At 38.7% G+C, this 20,280-nt stretch overlaps 1 protein-coding gene across 2 annotated transcripts; it reads left to right on the top strand.

The window, feature by feature from the left end:
• Positions 1–310: 310 nt before the first annotated feature.
• On the top strand, positions 311–19,699 carry LOC128031573 (autophagy-related protein 2 homolog B). Of its 2 annotated transcripts, none has more exons than XM_052619891.1 (43): positions 311–624; positions 1,619–1,808; positions 2,056–2,218; positions 2,791–2,943; positions 3,094–3,196; positions 3,276–3,438; positions 3,593–3,772; positions 4,508–4,604; positions 4,724–4,897; positions 4,984–5,135; positions 5,268–5,379; positions 5,478–5,721; positions 6,025–6,181; positions 6,280–6,372; positions 6,604–6,783; positions 6,898–7,171; positions 7,337–7,445; positions 7,539–7,746; positions 7,834–7,976; positions 8,058–8,215; positions 8,395–8,567; positions 8,657–8,804; positions 9,030–9,229; positions 10,023–10,103; positions 10,300–10,406; positions 10,793–10,885; positions 10,991–11,061; positions 11,144–11,220; positions 11,308–11,478; positions 11,676–11,808; positions 12,229–12,431; positions 12,600–12,829; positions 12,945–13,062; positions 13,505–13,696; positions 13,802–13,903; positions 14,012–14,090; positions 14,979–15,192; positions 15,494–15,563; positions 15,715–15,797; positions 15,893–16,014; positions 16,160–16,314; positions 16,459–16,608; positions 17,416–19,699. In XM_052619891.1, the coding sequence occupies exons 2-43, from the start codon at positions 1,647–1,649 to the stop codon at positions 17,644–17,646; spliced, it is 6,228 nt and encodes a 2,075-aa protein (XP_052475851.1). In that variant the 5' UTR covers positions 311–624; positions 1,619–1,646; the 3' UTR covers positions 17,647–19,699. The 2 variants fall into 2 exon arrangements, with proteins under 2 accessions (XP_052475851.1, XP_052475850.1); XM_052619890.1 differs by having other exon boundaries at positions 6,604–6,792.
• Positions 19,700–20,280: the final 581 nt, after the last annotated feature.

The following is a 20,280-nucleotide window of genomic DNA, read 5'->3' as shown; positions in this document are numbered from 1 at the left end:
CTAATTATTCTAGGAAACACGTTTTTCAAAATATAATAATACCTAAATGTGTTATTTATATGATAATACAAAGCAAACAGCAACGAAATAAGTCCTTACGAAATAAGTTAATTATTTATTCTCCATAAATAACATCAGTTACAGTCCAAAGAACTCAATACTTTGAATTAACTTTATTATATTTTATATTACTTATTTAAAGTGATGTAAGATTTATAAACTTTGACTTAAGATCATCAGATAACACTATATAATTTAAGTCTACTTACCATAAATAAAGCGATTTATACAGGATGATCTGTGTAGTAGCTGCGCAGAGCGGACGCTCGTGAACACACCGCGTGGAGCGGCGCGCGCGAGAGTGCGCAGTCACGAGTGTGTTTGTAAACACATCCTCATTTAGCCTTATAATTAGACAAACAGAGATGCTGCTTTCACATGACACGACAGCCACTCATAATCCGCACGAGGACTACTATCTTCAGTTTAATATAGCTGTTATTACTGAGCGATGCTTCAGTTGAACTGATAAACGTGAATAAAAGCATGAAGGTTGTGTTTAGCCAGCATGCTAGTTCACCCTAAGTCAAGGACCAGCGGTTAGTCAGCTATTTTGTAATACAGGTAAGTTATTGTCATTTTGATTCTGAATGACCACAACAGAGACGGACAAATTGTAATCCCCATCTTTTTTTTGCTGTTGTGCAGTGTGACTACACGATTGGTCAATTGTTAGCTGCCAAAATACCTCACTAAGAGTTGCGCAAACAGTGGTCACTGTATAACGTTATTATCTGTAGATTTGGGCCAGACAGCAGCGTCAGTCATGTCAGACAAAATAAACACAACTGCATGTCATTTAAAACGATCTAATCTGATGCTGTACTAGAGTACACACATTGTTAATGCCAGTCATTTGCGATGAATTGATGGGTTTGCCGAAGTAATCTCAGGCTCCAGACGTCCTTTGCATCATGGTATTGAATTACTAGATCTGCAGATGTAATTTGTTCTGGCAGCCACATCAGTTGGAGGTCTGCATGAGTCAGGCAGAATGTGTATTTATCCTGAATCACTGTCATCATCCGAATCATTTCATCTTCACTGAATAACTTTGTGGGTGATTTCAGCAAAACAATGTCAGGGGCAAGTTTACTTTTAATCAGTTCCACAAGGTTTTCTGACACTTGTGTGTATTTTATGTACTGTCAATCTTTAATGTATTCTGTTCTAGCTTAATGCAAACTTAATGTTAAAGGGGAATCTGAGTTATTATCATTAACTTAAACTAAATGTAGAAATAAAACCACAAAGAACCTAATTTTTTTGTTAATTGAAAAATAATAAAGCATATAAAAAAATATTTAATTTATTTTCTCATATTCTTTATGAGAAGCTTAAGTACAAGACTAAATTAATCTTAAAAAAGTTAAGAGAAACTATATAGACTAAGTAAAAAGAGCACTAATAAAAATTATTAAATTATTCAAAATAAATTAAGAAAATATAATCAAATTCAAAATATTTACAAAAACTATAATTGTGTATCAATGATACTAAAGTAACACTGATGGGAATATGTGGCATTAAATGCCTTGAATATCCTATTTTGTTTCAGTAAGTACTGAACCCAAGAGCCAGTCAAGATGCCATGGCCATTTTCTGAGTCTATTAAGAAGCGGGCCTGCAGGTACCTGCTGCATCGATATCTTGGTAATTTCCTCCAGGAGAAGCTCAGTTTGGACCAGCTTAGTCTGGACCTCTATCAAGGCACGGGCTCACTTGCTCAAGTGCCCCTGGACAAATGGGTAAGTTCTGTACAATTGTGCTGCTGACCCCTTCTTGATTCCAAAATCATACCATGCACCTGATTAAACAAAGATTTGATTAAACATCTTTTTTTCTTATTCCTGCACTAATGGAATCTGACATTTTATTACTCGATATAACTGGGGGGTGATTTTTCTTAATAGTACTTTCAATTTATCCCCAAGCAATCAGCAAAAAAGATCCACAGTTTTCCTTCGTTTACTTGAATATTTACTTCATCTTCAGTCCCTGAATGAGATCTTGGAGTCTGTGGATGCTCCATTTGAGGTGAGCGAGGGCTTCATCCAGGCCATTTCTCTCACTGTGCCATGGGCCTCGCTGCTCCAGGACAACTGTGCGCTGGAAGTGAGGGGCTTGGAGATGGTGTTCAGGCCAAGACCTCGGATGGGTAAGGAGCATCTGTTTCAGATGACCTCATAAATTTGACAGATGTTATGACCATAATGCTAAGCATCCAAAAATTTGCAATATTTCCTATTATATTTGTATCTGATTGTTTATATTGTATACTGTTTAAAGAACTATTTTTCAATCTAATAATATTATGTTTGATTTTAATTCAATTATTTTATAATACTATTCTATATTTTCTCTGTCCATCTTTAATTTCAATTTGTGATGTAACAAAGAAGCGACAGATCCTTTATTTTCTATTTGTGATGTACATCAGAGTGAAACAGAATATTGAAAAAGAAAAACTTTTTTTTGTTTGGTGGGGACTTGGTCTTTCCACCGTTTGATGATTATTCAGAGGGAGATCTGAATGTGAGTTTGCAGGCGTTTGGAAGAAAGGGAGATCGGATTGACATTTCAATTAAAACATGCAAAGTCAAATATAAAAAATAAAATAAAGATGTACAAATTAACTGTTATAATATCATTAGGATTCATAGGGTGAATTTGCATTTCATGTGGACTTTAATGTTGTTAATGCCCATCGTAACATAAATCTTTTTTAAGCATCAGGCATGGAGCCCATGTGCTGGTCCAGCTTCATGACCAGTAGTATGCAGCTGGCCAAAGAGTGTCTAAGCCAAAGACTCACTGATGATCAGGGAGAGAGCTTGCACCCTCTGGAGGGTCTGGAAAAGTTTGCCGAGACTATTGAGACAGGTATGCATCTTCCTGTAGACCATGAAATCATTTAAATGTAAGACTCGTTTATTTATTTATTTATTGACTGATTGATGGCCTGATTGTTTAATAGAGCTGCTAATAGAGCTTCCTTTCAAAGACTGATCCTTTCCCTGTTCTCTCTGATAGTGTTGAGGAGAGTCAAGGTCACTTTTGTGGATACGGTCCTGCGGATGGAACACGTTCCTGAAAATTCTAAAACTGGCATTGCCCTTGAACTCCGAATCAATAAGTAAGTTTTGGAACACTACAATATGATAGGTTTTCTTTTGAATCATCACTACACTGTCTGTATGTTTTGTGAAATTTAGGATGGTTTACTGTGATGAGAGTGTGGAGGAGGGCTCCAGTGTCAATATCCATCAGCCCACTACGTTTGCGCATAAAAACCTAACTCTGGAAGGTGCCTATGTGTTCTGGGACGAGTTTTCAGAATCAGCACGCGCCGGCCTCAAATCATCCCCCGCTCAAACAGTGAGTATCTATTCTGCTGTAACCAAAAAGTTTAATTGCGCACCCTCAGCCTAACCTGACCCTATAGCAGTACAACATCTTCAAGTGGAAAAACTTATTTTGTTGCAGTTCAGCAAAGCTTGCAAAGACTTATGTTCTTTATACATTATTTAAGGAAACTGAACCCAAACTTTCTCCGAGTTGGAACCCAAAAATCATATGTGAGCCTCACCCTCAGTTCCCAGAACCTGTGTCTTCCAGTACACCATTTGAGCCAGTGCAGGTGGGCTGCCTTTGTGGTAAACTGGAGCTGTCCGTGGTTCTGAAGCAAAATGAAGCTATGCCCGGAGCTAAGGTGGGTACATATACCACACAGTTACACATATACAGTTATTTTAATTCTTTCTTTCTATAAAGGTATTGCACAGATACGCCTAGCTCCTTTTTTTTGAAATGATAATTCCTTGAATGAATGTGTTCCACTATGTTTGATAACCAGAAAGTATTTAAATGCTTTTTGTCTTCATTTTTAACAATATTTATTTTGTTTTATGAATAAGAGCATAACAGACATTTTGTGTATTTCTTTAAATTGAATTTCAATTTGTGTGATGATTTATTATCTAATGCTTTGACATTTCTACAATTTTAGCTGTGTCTTAAAGGGGGACCACTAACAAGATGGGCTTTTAATAAAACTTGGCTGTCTATGCAGTAGAAAAAAACAAACAACAACAAACAAACTGGTGCTAGACAACTAGAGAAACCAAAAAAAGGGCTGTAGCTTTCCCTATTCCAAAATCTTCAGCACTCATAATGCACTTTTGATTTTGGCACGTACTCCTGTTGATCCGACAAAAGGTGGAAACAAATGCTGAAGCTAAATCTGTAGTTTAACAAAAGCCCAGGGCTGTCAACCACAGGATAACCTAAAATTATGTGTTTGCTTAATGTCTGATTTTTGTCTGACAAATAACTTAGGATATCTGGGTGAACAGAGAAACACAGAGAAAGAGGACACATTGCAAAGCCGGTTGAAAATCTGAATTTGTCTTTTAATTGTCCAATTTAATGACTGTTATTTTCACAGTTGGATATTGATGGGCAGTTTGATTCTCTAATCATGCTGCTTTCACCACAACAAGTCCACCTCCTATTGGACATGTTTGGGGTTTTCTCTAGCTCAGGTGACATTTTGTTCTATTTGCATATGATTTTCCCATATGGTTTCCTCATTAAATAAACTCGCTGATTAATTGTTTTCAATGAATCTGAAAACTGCTTCTATTATATTGCTTGTATACAGCCGTACAGGACTGGTCTGCTATAGGAAAGGATAGGAAGAGTCGGCCCATGCAGCAGGAGGATGAGTATCGCCTCCACATGGAGCTCAACCGCTGCCTGAAGAAAGACACCATTACAGGTGCCACAGACCAGGACATGTTTGAAAGCCAGACCACCAGAACTGTGTCCAGTAGAGGTTAGTTTAGCACAGCAAATCTTTTAATTGTACATTCTGTTTTTGCATCTCTAAATGCATATTTAATCTGTTTCTTGTTTGGACAGAGGATGTCTTTTTCTCCATGGCTGATATGGACATGTCACACAGTCTATCATCTTTGCCTCCTCTTGGGGATCCACCCACTGTGGATCTAGATTTGTCTGTAAACAGCAACTACTCCGCCTCCCTGGGGGAGTCACCCTCTGGAAATGTAGCTGTAGGTCACCACTTCTCACTTTAACATTGAACTCCATGTTTCATAATTAGTGTTTAATTATTGATTATATCGCCATTCATTGGCTCATTATGAAATTACAAGTGTAAAACATTTTTTTGACGCATTCCTTAGACTGTGTGGGATGAGTTCATGGATGTTCCTACACAGAAGGAGAAGCAGACAAATGAGATGCCACATCTTTCCAGAGATTCTCAGCTTACCCACAAGTTGCTCCGGCAGACATGTATGTCCCATTATCAGCTTTATGATTTATGGTAATTGTTGACCCTTATTACTATATTTAATCAATAATAACAACTCTACCCTGTGTGTGATCTTTAGCTCATCCATCTAAAGGCCACTGTGATGAGTCCAGGCCTGAGCTGGTTCTCAGGCTCACAGTGGGCAGTCTCTGCCTGTCTGTCCTCCATATTGACCCCCTCCCACCTCCAGACTCCTCCCGCAGCCATCTTGCACCAATGGCTTCAGAGTTTTTCCGTATTCTGTCTGTAAATCAACTCCCTGCTGGAAGTTTCCTGCAATCACGTGCAGTCTTTGATGAAGCCTGTCCACATGATCATCTCAGGTAAGCTTTCACTTAAAATTAAATACAGAATATTATAGAAATGGTGGTTTAATGTTTTGAAATCAGCCTTCTTTCAATTATTGATAATTGCATTTTGAGTCTGAAGTGCATTCTGAGACAATTGAAAAAGAACATGAAAATGAAAGCAAAAATTAAACTCACATATCCTAAGGTGAACATGTACAAAGAGAACAAAAAAGGACCTAAGACAGAGCCTTGTGGAACTCCATACCTAACCTATGCTTATTTGAACATATTATCTTGTATTTTAAGGTAATGTAAAATGCATTTTCTTTTCTTCAGGTTCATTGGTCAGGGATTAAAGGTGACATACGAGCACTGTCAAGGCTCCAGTGTACGTACGTTAAACACCGATCTCTCTCTGAGTCAGATGGAGCTTTTGGAATGCCTTTACTCTACTGACAGCCACACTACACAGAGTGGAATCCAGTACACTGAGGTGTTTAGTTGTTTTGTTTTGTTTTCAAACATTATATGTGCACAGAATAGTTCTCTTACATAATAATGATGATATTTGTTTCTTGTGTCAAACATTAGCTTCTTACATTCGATGTCTCAGCCAGTAGTGATTCTCCTCCTCCTATATGCCTACATTTACTCTACAAACTAACAGAACGCAGAGGCCCGCAGGTAACTTCCTGAAGTATTTCATCGTCTTGCATGGTGCTGATGAGAGTACTTCCTCATAATGAAATAAATGACCTAATGATTATGTCCTTGTCTTGAACATCTATAGTATATGATGTTTTACTAGATACATTAATCATTAGATTTTTATAACCTTTATTTATACTACAAATGAATCACAAATTTAGCTAATCGCAGACAGTAAACATGATCCGGCATTTTCTTTTTCATCAGGGTGGGCAGGTACGTCTGAGTACTATACCTCGTAGGGCGGAACTGCAAGTGGAGCTTGGTAATGTGCGCTCAGAGTGTGATGTCAGCATTGTGGACAGGCTCAACTCCTTACTTCAGCCTCAGAAACTGGTTACCACAGAGATGATGGCATCTCACATGTACACCTCCTACAATAAACATGTCAGTCTGGTGAGAAACATTAGCGACTATCTCTACTCTATCTGTACTTCATTTAATTTCATTTACTTTTATGTCACTTTACATCTTATTGTGGTTGTTTGTTTACCTCACAAGCACAAGGCTTTCGCAGAGGTCTTCCTGGATGATAGTCGTACCCCAGCCCACTGCCATGTGTCTGTGTCAATAAATGCACCTCTACTGGTGCTAGTGGTGCGGTTTCCAATCCCAGACCTGCGCTCTGATCAGGAGAGGGGCCCCTGGTTTAAGAAGTCCCTGCAGAAAGAGCTGCTGCAGCTGGAGCTGGAAGATCTGGAGTTCAAGACAGAGTTCACTGGAGGAAACTCATCAGAGCAGACTAAGATGGAGCTCACGTTCAAGGAGCTCAACGGTACTCATTTACAGACAGAAGCATTTTGATCAAGACATTAAAAATAATGTTGCATTTCAATTTAAGAGACCAGGAAACTGGCTATTTTACTGACTTTTGAATTGAGTTTGAGTTTTGAATGTTCCTATGAAGATGTTCACCACAATGTCTTTTCTGTTCCACTAGGATCATTTCAAGAAGACAAAGATCATCCCGCAGCCAGGTTCTTACGAGTTGCCAACACCATGGAGGAGGACATGACATCTTCCGACTGTGGCAAATTCGACTGGCCCAGGTACGCTGTGCTCTCTCTACCTGATCGTTCTATGAATCTTTACTGATAAAATTCATCAAGATGCTGAAACTAAAACGTTCTGCTACCATTCAGAGTGGTTCTGAAGGTGAACCCCATGGCGGTGCGCTCCATCTTAGAGCGTGTAACAGCTGAGGAAGAGGAGGAGGAAGCGGACGGTCACTCACAAGAGGAAGAGGAGGAAGAAGGAGGAGCTTCCCACTCCCTGAAGGATGTGTGTGATTTTGGCAAAACCGAGCCATCCCCCTTTTCCTCACGGCATGTCATGTACGAGAATGAGGAGGTATAGAGATTTTCATTGTCTCCTATATTGAGTGACCATTTTATGAATTGTGATTAATTACGTGTGATAACGTTGCACCTCATGCAGATGGTCATCCCAGGAGATGTGGTGGATATGACGGAATTCCAGGAGAAAACCATGAGCAACTCCCGCTATATCCTTGAGCTCTTTTTCCCCAATGTGCAGCTCTCTCTGCCCAATAAAGACTTTTATGAAAAACTACACAACAGGTAATTAATGCATGAAGAAAACGTCACAGCTTAGAAATCTGCATATGCATCATACACATTTCTATTGAATTTTTCTTCCAGGATAAATAATGACCTGCTGCTATGGGAACCCACTGCTCCATCTCCAGTAGAGACCGTGGAGAACATCCCGTATGGGGTGGGTCTGTCTGTAGCCAGTCAACTCATTAACACCTACAGTAAAGACAGCTTCAGTCAGTTCAGATCTGCTGGCCCTGAGGGTAAAGAACATTTCCCCTTCTGCTCACTTGAATATTTAACATCAGCCTAGAATGAACATGCATGAGCATACCTTTTGATAATAATGCCAGGACTTTGTTTTGGAAAGATGTTTTGGGGTATTAATTTCATCTGACATGCTGTGTCTGTTGGTCATTTGTTCTGAATTATGTGTGTGAAGAGGAAGAGAGTGGCTCTGAGGAGGAAATCCTGCAGTATTACACTCCTGCTGAACTGGGTTATAGGAACAGGAGAAAGAAGAGGAGTAAGATGCAGCCTAAGAACTCTCAGAGTCTATTTTCCATCGTCCTGTCTGTAAACCACGGCCTGCTGGCTCTGCACACACAGCTCAAGGTATTACATCAGTATTGCAAAGATAGTGCTTCATTATTGAATATATAATATATATAAGCAACTTACATAGTCTTATGTAATGAATGCAGGATGATAATAGTGTGCTACCAAAAAAACATGGTGAATTTTGGATGGAGGTAAAAAACGGGACGCTGTTTGGTGTGACGCAGCATGAAGGCTACAAAGACCAGCATTATGTCTGCTTCCACACGTCTCAGGCATGCCTGTATCACCATGGTAAAGAAAAACAGTTTTTTGTTGTCTAGCCTGTTATTTTTTCAGATGTTTTATTTAATGGTTTGTGCAGATGTCTGGTTATAGTATTGTTAATTGTGTAAATGGAAATCTATGGTCATACATCTATGTATTTTAGTTTATCGATTTTTTATTTTTAATATATCATAAAAATTGTTATTTTTTGGTTGTTTGTTTCATAACATCATGGTATATTAAATTCCTTAGGCACGGTGGATGGAGATGCCCCTGAGTGGAATGTTAATCTGCCCTGCAGGACGCGTCCTCATTGGCTGGAGCCTGTGATGTATGCATCCGAATCTGCCCCAGAAAGGACATCTCCCTCTGAGGGGCTCAGTTTGGAGCCCCATAGCATGCTGTCTGTCGCTGTTAAAATTTCCTCCCACAACACAGAGCGCAATGTCAAGGTACACCAAATAATTACCCTAGATAAATGCTGTTCAAAACAATATTACATAAAAAAAAAAAAAAAGAAATCTGTAAGATTAAAAAATAAATACAATTAATACTTTTATTTGTGATGCCTTAGGCTGCGTTTACACGACAACGATGACTTAAAAAAAAAAGTTTCCTTTGTTTGTTTTTTTTTTTTTTTTTTTTTTTTTTTTTTTAAGTATACACAACAACGGTTAATGTTTACACCTATCCGCAAAATGGCAAACACTGTATTACGTATGTCAGGCCAGTAGTTGGCGCTGTCACCTTGTTATTAAACCGTACCTGTAGGTAAGTGATGATTACATGCTGTATATGATACATCTCAGATAAAACAGGTAAAAAAAAAAGTTTCCCGTTTTTCACTTAAATCAATCCTGTTCTTTTAAACTATGTAATCGTCAAATAATCCCGAAAAAAATATCCAAAAGTACAGTTGTTTTCAAAATGCTAATAATAACAATTGTTAGCAGCAAATCAGCCTATTAGAATGATTTCTAAAGGATCACATGACGCTGAAGACTGGAGTCATGGCTGCTGATAATATAGAATTGTCATTGTTGGAATGAATAACATATTTTTTTTAATGTGTTAAAAATAGTAAAAAGTTATTATAAGTTGGTATAATGTTTCAAAATATTATTGTTTTACTGTATTTTTGAAGAAACCGTTTAAAAACAAAATGTAAAAAAATCTTACATTTCTGTCCTGTTTGTGTTATTAAATCTGCAACTGGATCTGTTGCACATCTTCCTGTACTTTCAGGAGTTTCTCATAGCCATTGGCATGAGGGGAGTTACGCTGGAGCACAAAGTGGTGCCTTCAAATCTGGGCTGGTATGACCAGGTAATAAAACATAAATAAAAACCTCATGCAAACTATATGAATGAAAAGCACCTTTTAAAATGTACTTTAAAAGTGGGCTTGTGGAGATCTCAAAAAGGTGTAAAGATAAATGAGAGTTGTTGAATCAGTTAGTAACATAGCTGACTTGTAGTTCATTAATCCGTACTAAACATTACGGTTTGTCTTTTCCCTGTAGATAGTCGACTTCTTAAATGTGTCAGATGAGCCGGTGCTTGGCTACTCGCCCCCATCATCTGTGTCCACCCTCCACCTGCATCTGTGGAGCTGCTCGCTGGATTACAGGTGATACTTTGAGCTACATTCTAGTACAATACATCTATCCAGGATTTAAAGAGATATTATAATACCTAAAAAAATGGTTTGGAGACTTACAGTGGAATTCAATGAGATTTCATTCAAGTGGCATCTGCATAGAAATAAAGCTCAGAACTAACTTCCCCAAAATGTGTCCAAATTCTTTTGTCTTTTTGAGCAACAGATTTGCTTTTGTTTAGGACGTAACAAACTTGGCTGTAAAAGGTGTTTGTGATTAAAATGAAATACCACTTGGTTTAGTTCGTAGACGTTAGTTTCTTAGTATTTAATCCTCAATCCTTATGCACAATGTATTTATTGTGGTTTTCTCTTGAAAGACAGACTGGATCTAAGCAGTAGTTTTCTCTTTCTAGACCTTTGTATTTACCTGTGAGATCTCTGCTGACCGTGGAGACCTTCAGCATCTCTAGCAGTGTGTCTTTAGATCATTCTTCCTCCAGTCTGAGGTAAAAGCTGAAACTGAATCCGTTCTAGACATACTGTGTTTCTGTTATAGAACATTTCCTAGTCGCTTTTCTCAAACTTTCCACCTTTTTTTTTTTCCTTTACAGAATCATTTTAGATGAAGCTGCATTGTTTCTGTCTGACAAGATCAATGCTGTGTCTGTTAATCTGGCACGAGGTGAGGACACTTTCACATCCGTGCTGTTTCAGAATCTGTAAACCAAGGATGCTGGTTTCATTTCTTATTCTTGTGTCTTCAGACTATGTCCAGGTGGTTGATATGGGGACTCTGGAATTGAGGATCACAGCAGTCAAACCAGGCCCAGATGGCAAAATGGTATGAAAGTCCTCCGTAAAAAAAAAAAAAAAGGTTGTTTACGCTCTGACACAGGATGTCCCAATTGCGCCATTTCTATCTCTTTAGACGGAGCCTAGGTTTGAGCTGCGTTGCTCCAGTGATGTTATTCACATTCGCACCTGTTCAGACTCCTGTGCTGCTCTCATGAACCTTATTCAGTACATAGCCAGCTATGGAGATCTACTGCCCCCTTCTGGACTGGAGGCTAAACGCAGAAGCGCTAAACAAAGGGTGAAGGTCAGTTCAACTGAGAAACATTTTTCTGTGAAATTCTTCATAACGTCGATAATAGGAGATACAATTATGCTTAATATTTAAATTCCAACTATCAAAGTAATTATTATCAGACAATCTTGACAGATGTTTTGATACTCATGTTGCTATTACCACATTTGAGTTGTTGTTTTATACTGAAGATGTCTAATGTTTTCCAGACTGAAGCAGCGAGTCGCCCAGCAGCTCAGGCACCTTTGCTTCCTGAAGCGGAGCAGCAGATTCTTCAGGATCTGATGAGTGATGCTATGGAAGAGACCGACAGCCTGCAGAGCCATATGCTGCAACAGGACGGTCAGACTTTATTTATTCATTTTCCAAAACCTTTAATCTAGCGCTTGTTTTAAAATCATACATTAAACATGAGTCATCTTATTTTACTAATGTAATCTGAGTGAGACTGGATGTTTAGGGATTAAATAAATGAATGCCAGTGCTTTCAATTATGAATCGGAAATTGACTGGTTTCAACGGAATAGCAGAATAGAGCCAAGTGGGTGAAGGGAATGAGTAACGTCATCTGAAAAGGAATATATTATATATATATATATATAAATTCTAAAATAACTATATACAAAAGCACATAACAAAATTAAAAAAAAAACTAAAATTAAAATATAAAAACAAAAGGTAATTGAAAATGTTGATAAATACTATACTAGAATAAAAATACTAAAATAACACTTCTCATGTTTGAATCTGCCTTTTGTAAAGGTGTCAACGCAGACCGTTCACATGATCATGAGCCGCCCCGATCCGATCTCTTTCTTTTCCCTGATGAGAGCGGAAACCTGGGGCAGGAACCAACCCCCAGTTACCTAACCCTGCACTCCCCGCTCATCTCTCCTCCTGCCCCCTCTGTGCTCCACGACACTGATGACTTCTGCATCCTGGACACGCCGGGCTCCAGAGCACCGGTGAGCTCGTCACTTCATAACTATTTAAAGCAGTGAACCCTTACAATAACTTTGTGTTAAGAACTGACTGAATTTCAAGATACTATTTATTTATTATTTGGACTAACTGTTCCTTAAAATAAAAACCTTGATGTATGCAGCCCTTGATGAAAGTGTTTGGTCTGTTAGGAAAAAGATGAGGAGCCTATGGTAAAGAAGCTGATCTCTGAACCCATCCTCGTGAGGGAAGAACATTTCAGTGTCCCTCAGGAGGGCAGCAGCTCTAACAGGGGTCCGCTTCACTTCCCTGTGCCGGAAATCAGATACCTGATCAAAGAGATCTCTGTAGTGTGGCACCTCTATGGAGGAAAAGACTTCTGTGGAGGCGCATTGTCCTCATCACCAGCTCGCAGTCGAGGGTGCATATCTGGAGTTGGTTCAAAATCATGATTCTTATAAAAACTGCAGGTTATCCGTGTGTATTAAGAGCGCGCGCACGTGTGTGTGTGTGTGTGTGTGTGTGTGTGTGTGTAGGTGCACTCCTCACAGCTCTCCATCACAGACTCCTGTAAAACAGGTGAGAAGAGGGTCCCGTGCTGGAGGAGGATGGGGCAGAAACCCTGATGTTCTGATGGAGATCCAACTCAGTAAGGTCAGAGAAACATTTAAAAAGTCTTACATCTCAGCTTTAAAATCCTGAAGGAACCTTGTTTAATCATCAGCCTGCATACATAATATTTTAACTTGGTTCAGGGTTATTTTTGTATCATTTATACACCACTGTTAAAGTTTCACTAATATTTCGAATGAGTTTTTTTATATGTTCAGTTTTAGTATAGTCATTTTTAGTAATGTGCTTGTCATCTTTATGAGTTTCCTCATTTAAATGCATTTTTAATTCACTTTTAGCAGGGTTCCTGCAGGTTTTAATTCACTGTTCCACAAAGTAAGGCAGCAGAATGGTTTTGTTTGCTTGCTTTTTGATTTGAGTGATAACAACACTGACTCTTTTGTGGGAATATTCAACAGTAAACCATCCAATAATCAAATTCATTAAACCCAAATACTCTACGGTCCTTCACGTCTTATATTAGGTGCGGTTCCAGCATGAGGTGTATCCCCAGAAGGCTCCGGAGGCAGGCGTTTTGAAGGAGCAGCCGGTGTCCAGACAGGTGTTCTCAGTGCAGGATCTGGAGATACGAGACCGGCTGGCCTCTTCCATGATGAACAAGTTCCTCTATCTATACTCCAGTAAAGAGATGCCCAGGAAAGCTCACTCCAACATGGTATGATCAAATACACACGGACAGATAATGACGTACACAATCTACAGGTGGTGTGTATGAGTTATAAAGTATCAGATGATAAAGTCTGTTGTCTGTGTGTATCAGTTGACTGTCAGAGCCCTGCACATGTGTCCCGAAGCTGGACAGGCGCCTCAGGAGTGCTGTCTGCGTGTGTCACTAATGCCCCTCCGGCTAAACATCGATCAGGTACAGAACAAAACCGCTCAACAGCTCACCTTGAATCATATATTTACAGGCATAGTTCAAACTGATGACTAGATGTCGCCAGCCCCTCATTTTCTCATTTGTGTCCAGGATGCATTGTTCTTCCTGAAGGACTTCTTCTCCAGTCTGGCAGCAGAGGTCGAGCTCTTTTCCCCACCAGAGCAGGAAGGTAACAATCAATATGCAAAATACTCGGACAACCTTAAAAAAACATAGTTTCAAACTCTGACATCGAGGAGAAGCTGTCTTGACACAAAGACTGTTCCGAAAGGAAATAGGCTGCATTCTCCTTATGTCGTAGTTTTACCAGACTTACTTCTACTAATAGCTGTTCATGCTTATGGACTGATAATTCTGAAATGAATCTGTGCAACCAAATATAGTTATGCAAATCCCTAATTAATAAACTTGAAGTTGTTTAGCAGGATTTTAGATACTTATTCAGCTGTGTTACCTAAATTAAACCCTATTGTATTGTATTTTTTTTCTTCAGATTATTCTTGCATTTTTAAAAGATTAATAATACTCCGATATAAGTTTTATTTTCATTTTGAGTGTTTCTGAAAGACCTTGAAGCGGTTAGGTTGTACAAGTTGGAAATACATACTGTATGAAATGTAAAGTTTACAATTTGTAATTCTTGGTTTTAAAAACATTTTTTACAAGTCAGAGTCACAAAACTATGGACATTTTGACAAGGCAAGAATGCACCTATAGAAAACTAATGATTTCAAGAAAAGTCGACTGTCAGTATACTTAATTAAATACTGAAAACGTACATAAACAAACCAAATTAATCCAAAATGTTATGTTTTACCCCAAACTTTTTTTTTTTTTTTTTACTTTAATTATATTATCATGTTGTTAGCATAGAATATGCTTACATTTCTAATGAAATCAGTGATCAAGCTGGCTAATTTGAGTTTCCTGTGCACTTCTGTTTGTTTGATGCTCCAATTCAGAAGACAGCAGGGCTGCTCACTAGATCTTGAAACAGATATTATTTGCTGCAAGCAATTGTGTCATCTGCTGAACTATTTATCGATCTGTGTTGTAGCGTTCTATGTGTCCGTGAAGAAGCCTCCTGTTCCTGAGATTTCTTGCAATTTTTCCAAGTACAACGGTGCAGCGGGTCAAGACCCTGCGCCCATCATCTCAGTGCCAACACAAAGCCGCGCCAGTCCAAGCCTCGTCCACACCTGCAGCCAAGACAGCACCGCTGAGACAGACACCGCCTCCACATCCTTCTCCGACCAGCCCATATTCTTCAGGTGTGTGTGAGAGTATCCTTTACCATCTACAACAGAGGTGTCCAGTACTGCTCCCGGAGGGCCTCTTTCCTCTAGAGTTTAGCTCCAAAACACCTGTCTGGAAGATTTGAGTGATTCTGGTGACCTTGTGGGTTTAATTGAGGCTACACCTAAACTATCCTGGAAGGTGGGCCTCCAGAAGCAGGATTGGACACCCCTGATCTACAGCAATCTACATTTTAACATTTGAAGTTCTGTAGGTATAAGTTCATTAGTTACTGTAATACAGAACTTTTTTTTTTTTACACATGTTGGTTTCCAGAGAGTTCAGATTCACTTCAGAGGTGCCGATTCGATTAGACTATCATGGAAAACACATGGCCATGGAGCAGGTGAGCTATCCACAGAATCCAAATGTCCAAACATTCTTCCTTATTAAATTCATCTTGAAATAAAATACATTTGTCCCGAGTGGAACCAGCACAGTGAAGATAAATTCATCATGATATGATGAGGAGATGTAATGTTTGTCTAATTCCTCAGGGCACATTTGCTGGTATTATTATTGGACTCACACAGCTGAATTGCTCCGAGCTTAAATTACGGCGCCTGTGTTACAGACAAGGGTAGGAATATATAACATAAAAAAAAAAACCTTTATCATGTTCACCTCACAAATTTGAGCCAGTTTATTCCTGATGGTTTTTTTTTTTTTTTTCAGATTACTGGGTGTTGACAAGCTCTTTTCATATGCCATTAATGAATGGCTGAATGACATAAAGAAGAACCAGTTGCCCGGGCTTTTGGGAGGCGTGGGGCCCATTCATTCCCTGGTGCAGCTAGGTTAGCACAACACATTCTTACACACCCACAACTGAATGAAAAGTAGCTCTTTTGTAAAGTGCTATCGACCAAATATTGATCTGGATGTTTCTGAGAGGTGACGACTTTATTTACATGATCGGTGTTAAGCTGTGTTTTTCTATAGTTCAGGGTTTTAGGGATCTGGTTTGGCTGCCCATTGAGCAGTACCGTAAGGATGGAAGAATAGTCCGTGGCTTTCAGCGAGGCACCGCCTCCTTCGGTACCTCCACCGCAATGGCAGCTCTGGAGCTCACCAATCGGATGGTGCGAACCATACAGGTAAGGTGATTGCTCTGTGTCCATAAAAGAACTGCAGAAGTGTCTCCTGAAGCAAGGCAGACAGAAACATCATACCAATCAATTTGCTCTACCTAGCCTTATATGAACAAATGATTTCTGTTCTGTTCTGTGTGCTTTGAGTAGGCTGCTGCTGAAACGGCGTACGATATGGTGTCTCCAGTGCCAGATGAGAAGGAATGCAAAAAGATGAAGCGGTACTCACATTACTGTCTGGCCCATCAGCCAGTGGACCTGAGAGAGGGGGTGGCCAAGGCTTACAGCGTAGTAAAAGAGGTACGAGCACGTTGTACCTTAGGTATTATATATATTTGGGCCCTGTATGTTTAATCCCAGCAAGTTAACATGAAATCAAAACTGATTTACTTTGTTAAAAAATGTTCCCATTGGAAGAATCCATCAGCATTTTCAATATTACCACTCTGAAATGCTTCACATTATAGAAATGGGATGTGAATGCCAGTTCAAGTTGGTAGTTCACCTGAAATTGAAACTGTCATTTACTCACACTCATGTCTTCGAAACACGAATGAAGTTACTCTTGGTGAAATCTGAGAGATTTCTCTCCTTGCATTGAACGTCCATTCAACAACAACTTTCAAGCTTTAAAGACATTGTAAAAGTAATCCATGAATTTAATTTTTTGATTTTATTCACGTATTAATATTAACAATCACTGCACATACACCGAGCACACTGAATGTAGTAAACAAACCCTAACCCTAAGCTCAAACATGCTTGATTGATTAAATCCAGCCTAAATTAAATCTGGTCATCATTATAAAGCGATCATGTCTCTTCTGAAAAGTTGGATTAAAGAGCTTGATTCCAATGGATTACTTGTACAATGACTTCAATAACTTTTTTAAGCATCAACATTTTGGTGGAATGGGACAGACATATCTCAGGTTTCATATCCAAAACAATCTCAATTTGTGTATTGACGATTCTTATGGTTTTGAACAACATGAGAGCGAGTAAATGATGCCAGAATGTAATTTTTTGGATGAGCTGTCCCTTTAAGAGTGACTGACGTGTGGTGAATACTGTTATAAATGTTGTCAATGCATTGTGTGTTTGTAGGGCATTACTGACACAGCCCTGACCATTTATGACACTGCGACACGTGAGCACGAGCAGAGGGGCATGACCGGCGCTGTGGGCGGAGTCCTGCGACAGCTTCCTCCAGCCGTCGTTAAACCTCTTATCGTTGCCACAGAAGCAACATCCAATGTGCTGGGCGGCATGAGGAACCAGATACACCCAGATGCACGTCAAGAAGAGTCCCAGAAATGGCGCTTGGGGGACGACTGAGCCACTTTCTGTGAAATTTACTCTGGTGGCCTGCATTACATCAAAATCGATATTCGTTCTGGCCTATCAGCCTACAATATGTGTGCTGGCTTTGTTTTATTAGTGTGTTAATGCTCGTCAAGACCAGTTTTTCTGTTTATGCTTTTGTTTAAAGCAGTCTTGGTGTCTCAGTGGCAGACAACTAAAGACTGTGATAGCAGACGTCTAAACCCCAAATGAAGTATCTGAGGAAGACTGGAGCTTTTTTTCCCCAGCAGCACTTGTGCTTGATGTTTACTGTAACTGGAGTCATTGAGACTTGTATCTCAAAAAGCCACAAAACTGGAGACGCACAGCTACTGCTGGAGTAGATTTAATTATGTGTGTCTCTTCTCGCTCCACTATCAAACGTCCTTGTAGTGCCTTCATGACATAGTTGAATAATATCATGTGAACATCTGTTTGAGACGGTGTGGTGTCTTCTGGGGAACTGCACCATAGGTTTTTCACATCATTCAGTTTGAAACATCTCCATTACAACTGAAATCTTCTAATTCGAAATGATGTGACTTGTGCTGGATGCGAGGGAGATTCTCACTTTGAAAGTCAGGGGGAAAATTTCACCCTAAAATCACTAGAAAAAAAACAAAACATTAATGCATAAAGAAAATGAAACCTATTTAAGGATTGTTAAATTTTTTGTTTTAATACCCCTCACACACATTCTCTATACAGTCATTTAAGAAAAAAATCACATTCTCAGTGTTATAATGTAAAAAAAAATCATGGAATTAAATACAGCAAATATGGCCATGATGTGTACTTAAAGGGACGGTTCACCCAAAAAAAGGAAATTTTGTCATTTACTCACCTTGATGTTGTTCCAAACCTGAATGAGTTTCTTATTTCTTATGTTGAAGAGAAATACATAATTAAAAGATTGTTGGTAACCAAAAAGCTGCTGGTAGCCATTGACTTTCCTAGTATTGTTTTCCATGTGCTATAGAAGTCAATGGCTACTAGCAACTGTCTGGTTACCCGCATTCTTATAGATATCTTCATTTATTTTCAACAAACTCATACAGTTTTGGAACATGAGGGTGAGTGAATGATGATTTTCATTTTTGGGGGTGAGCTATATCCCTTCGACAATGCATGTTTTATTAATGTAATATTAAATATAAAGTATTTTTTTCTACATGTACTAATAAGTGGATTTTTTTCAGTTGCATACTAAGAATTGCTTAATTTTATTAAACTGTCAAATAACTAAAATCTTAAAATAGGTTCCCTTATCTTTATTCTTCTTAATGTCACAGAAATTATTGAAAGTTTTGGGGAGATACAAAAGCTTAACTGTAAACCCTTTCAGAAAGACAAAAGGAGTCATGTGGTAGCATCATTCTTTTTATTTTCGCTTACTACACTATTAGCTGTTTAAATGGGAGACGGTGACTCTTATTTGCACCGAATCGATTTCTATGGCTTTAGCAACACAATGCTGTGTAGTGTTTCTCTTTCTAGATAATGTGTTAGAAACTAGGCTTCAAACGTGGAATATTTTGCGGTTATTATTGCCACTTGCACTTTGTTCTTTGTACTTCCTGATCCCAGATCTTTTTTGTTTTCAGTTCTGTTAAGCTGTCTGACAGCATCTGCTTGAGTGACATTCCCTAAGCATCTGGATTTCAAAAGAAGTCTTGCGAATGGTACATCTTTCTTTAGATAGACATGTTCTCTATATAGTTTTCCATGTTGTTACCTGTCTAATAGACAAACAGTAATTCTCTGTTCTTCACAAATGTCTTCGTCCGGAAAGAAATGGTGTTCTTTTTTTTTGTCTTCATGACATCATTGCTGTTGTGTGAGTAAGTGTTAGTTTGATATATTGGGAAATTGATAAATAACAGTCCAAACATTTCATTTGCTCATTTAAATAATGCATTAATATTTATTGTACCTTTTCTTTCAGGTGGTAATAACATTGATTGTACATAGATGTACAGGTCGTTTCCCCCCGATTTATATGGAAGCATGTATTATCAAGAAAGGGAAATAAATTATTTAATGTCCACCAGTTGTTGTCTTGTTGTGCTAATATTGCATGTCAGAATATTGGCCAACAGTTCACATGTGTTGAAATCTCTGAGAGCTGACATGAATATATTTCTGGAATAGAAGTAAATAAACTAAGGCTGGACTGTACTGTAAAAAACATTTTGTACATGTTCCTGTAGCTCAAATGGTAGAGCATTGCGTTAGCAAGCGCAATGTTGAGGGTTCGAATCCCAGGGAACACATGTTAGGAAAAAAATTGTTAGCCTCAATGCAATGTAAGTCGCTTTGGATAAAAGTGTCTGATAAATGTAAATGATAAGGACAGCATTAGTCAACAGGTTAGCTGAACCAAAATGATCAATATTAAGGGTTGAATACAAGTTATTATCTGTACACAGAATCTATGGGATTACTGTTTTAGAAGATTTTTTATAAGTTGTTATAATCTTTTATAATCTCTGACTGAAGAATTTGGAGGCGGATGACGGCGCCTTATATTTCTGTTCAGTAAGTGAAAGTATATCAAACTCTGGGAGAGTTATGAGATTCAAGAACACAAAATAAAAGAAAAAGATCAATAGGGGGCAGTGCGGTTCA

Source organism: Carassius gibelio, chromosome A17 (genome assembly GCF_023724105.1).
Source record: "Carassius gibelio isolate Cgi1373 ecotype wild population from Czech Republic chromosome A17, carGib1.2-hapl.c, whole genome shotgun sequence".
Classification (NCBI taxonomy): domain Eukaryota; kingdom Metazoa; phylum Chordata; class Actinopteri; order Cypriniformes; family Cyprinidae; genus Carassius; species Carassius gibelio.
The sequence above is the reverse complement of the archived record's forward strand: the minus strand, read 5'-3'. Positions and strand labels throughout refer to the sequence as shown.